Below are 1,475 nucleotides of genomic sequence, written 5' to 3' on the forward strand. Positions count from 1 at the left end.
AAAGAATACCAACACTCCATACGTAAATGAATAAATCTCAAATTAACATACTGATAAAAATTAGGGTTTGAATTTACTTGCAGCTGGGTAATCCTCTAACTATGAAAAAGCATTAACACATATAAAAACCAACACTAATTAATACTGGATACTTCTTTTTGTAGTAATGCATTAGATGACTGGCATCCACCGATTTAACTGTCCCACATACCATGTTTGAACTGAGACATATCTCTATAATTACAATTCTTACTAACAGTACATTTACCAAGTATGTCTGAGCTGTTGTTTGACAAAACACAAACATATTTGCCAAGTATGTCTCAGCTGTCTTTTGACAAAGCACAAACTAGAAGTTTTTTATGCTAACTTGTCGAAATAAGTTCTAATTCAAAAATCATCAAATTGTTCCGTACATTTTACCTTGGAACAGAGTGCTGATAACTCGAACAACCTAACCTCAATCAAACATAATCAATGTTATCACAGCTCGTTTCTAACTTCCTGGAATATGGTACAATTTGACTTTACAACTCCTACACTGTGATAAGAGCATTTCGTGCGACTAAAGCAAAACTGATACGGTAAAAACAATCCGGAATTGTGATAGATGATTTCTCAGTATTTGAGTACACTTTTCAGCTATGGCAGGTATATACTTCACACGCCACTATCCAATTTCGAACCTAACAATGAAACAAAGAAAAAACCTATTGGGATACGAGTTTTGTATAAATACTCCCAAATCCTATTAAGCTGAGCTTCGTCTGAAATTTTATGCAAAAACGTCCCATGTCCTATTCGAGTAGGCCCAAATAACACGCATTCCTCGACTTCATCCATGTATTCTTTCATCTGAAATTGAAATCCATAACATAGAAATATTTAATAACTTATTGCCATATTAGTTTATATATGCTAATGCAGAAACAGATAACCTTGATCTCAGTTACTGAAAAATTCAATAGGAATTATTGGAAATACTTTAAAATAGGATAATAACATTATGGAAAGGATAAAGACAAAATATGACGAGAAACTACCGTGAAAACCTTTCAAAAAAGTAGCAAATATCGACAAAAGAAATGGCCAAAAAACTGCGAAATTAAAGACAATCTTTGGAATGCATTCTCATTTATGCTGATAAGTTCAACAGTTCAACAGGGGGATTGAAAACTTCAAATTACCTTAATCATGACGGACACAAACCTCATTATTCAAAAACATTCACACAATTCTTATGACAGCCAATTTAAAGGCAGTTTTACTATGCGCAAATTACCTCAGCTAGATGAAATGCAATGACGGGGAAATCATCCTTAACTTTCCGCAGAAGCGGCAAAAACTTCCGTGCGTCATATTTTGGATCTCCGCTTATATCAATACCAATAATGACTCCATTTGTTGCCTTATCATCATTATATTTTCCTGAAAAAATAAACCACTCTTGCTATGAATGAGAGGAATGCATTTTT

At 33.6% G+C, this 1,475-nt stretch overlaps 1 protein-coding gene across 1 annotated transcript; it reads right to left on the reverse strand.

Moving 5' to 3' along the window:
• Nucleotides 1–660: 660 nt before the first annotated feature.
• On the reverse strand, nt 661–1,426 carry LOAG_15552 (hypothetical protein; the record flags this gene model as incomplete). The annotated part of the gene is made up of 2 exons (XM_003151042.2): nt 661–855; nt 1,283–1,426. Coding segments are annotated over 2 exons (339 nt in total), but the record flags the coding sequence as incomplete, so codon positions are not given.
• Between the last annotated feature and the right edge of the window lie 49 nt (nt 1,427–1,475).

The sequence above is a fragment of the Loa loa genome, assembly GCF_000183805.2.
Source record: "Loa loa unplaced genomic scaffold supercont3.2161, whole genome shotgun sequence".
NCBI classification, from domain to species: Eukaryota; Metazoa; Nematoda; class Chromadorea; order Rhabditida; family Onchocercidae; genus Loa; species Loa loa.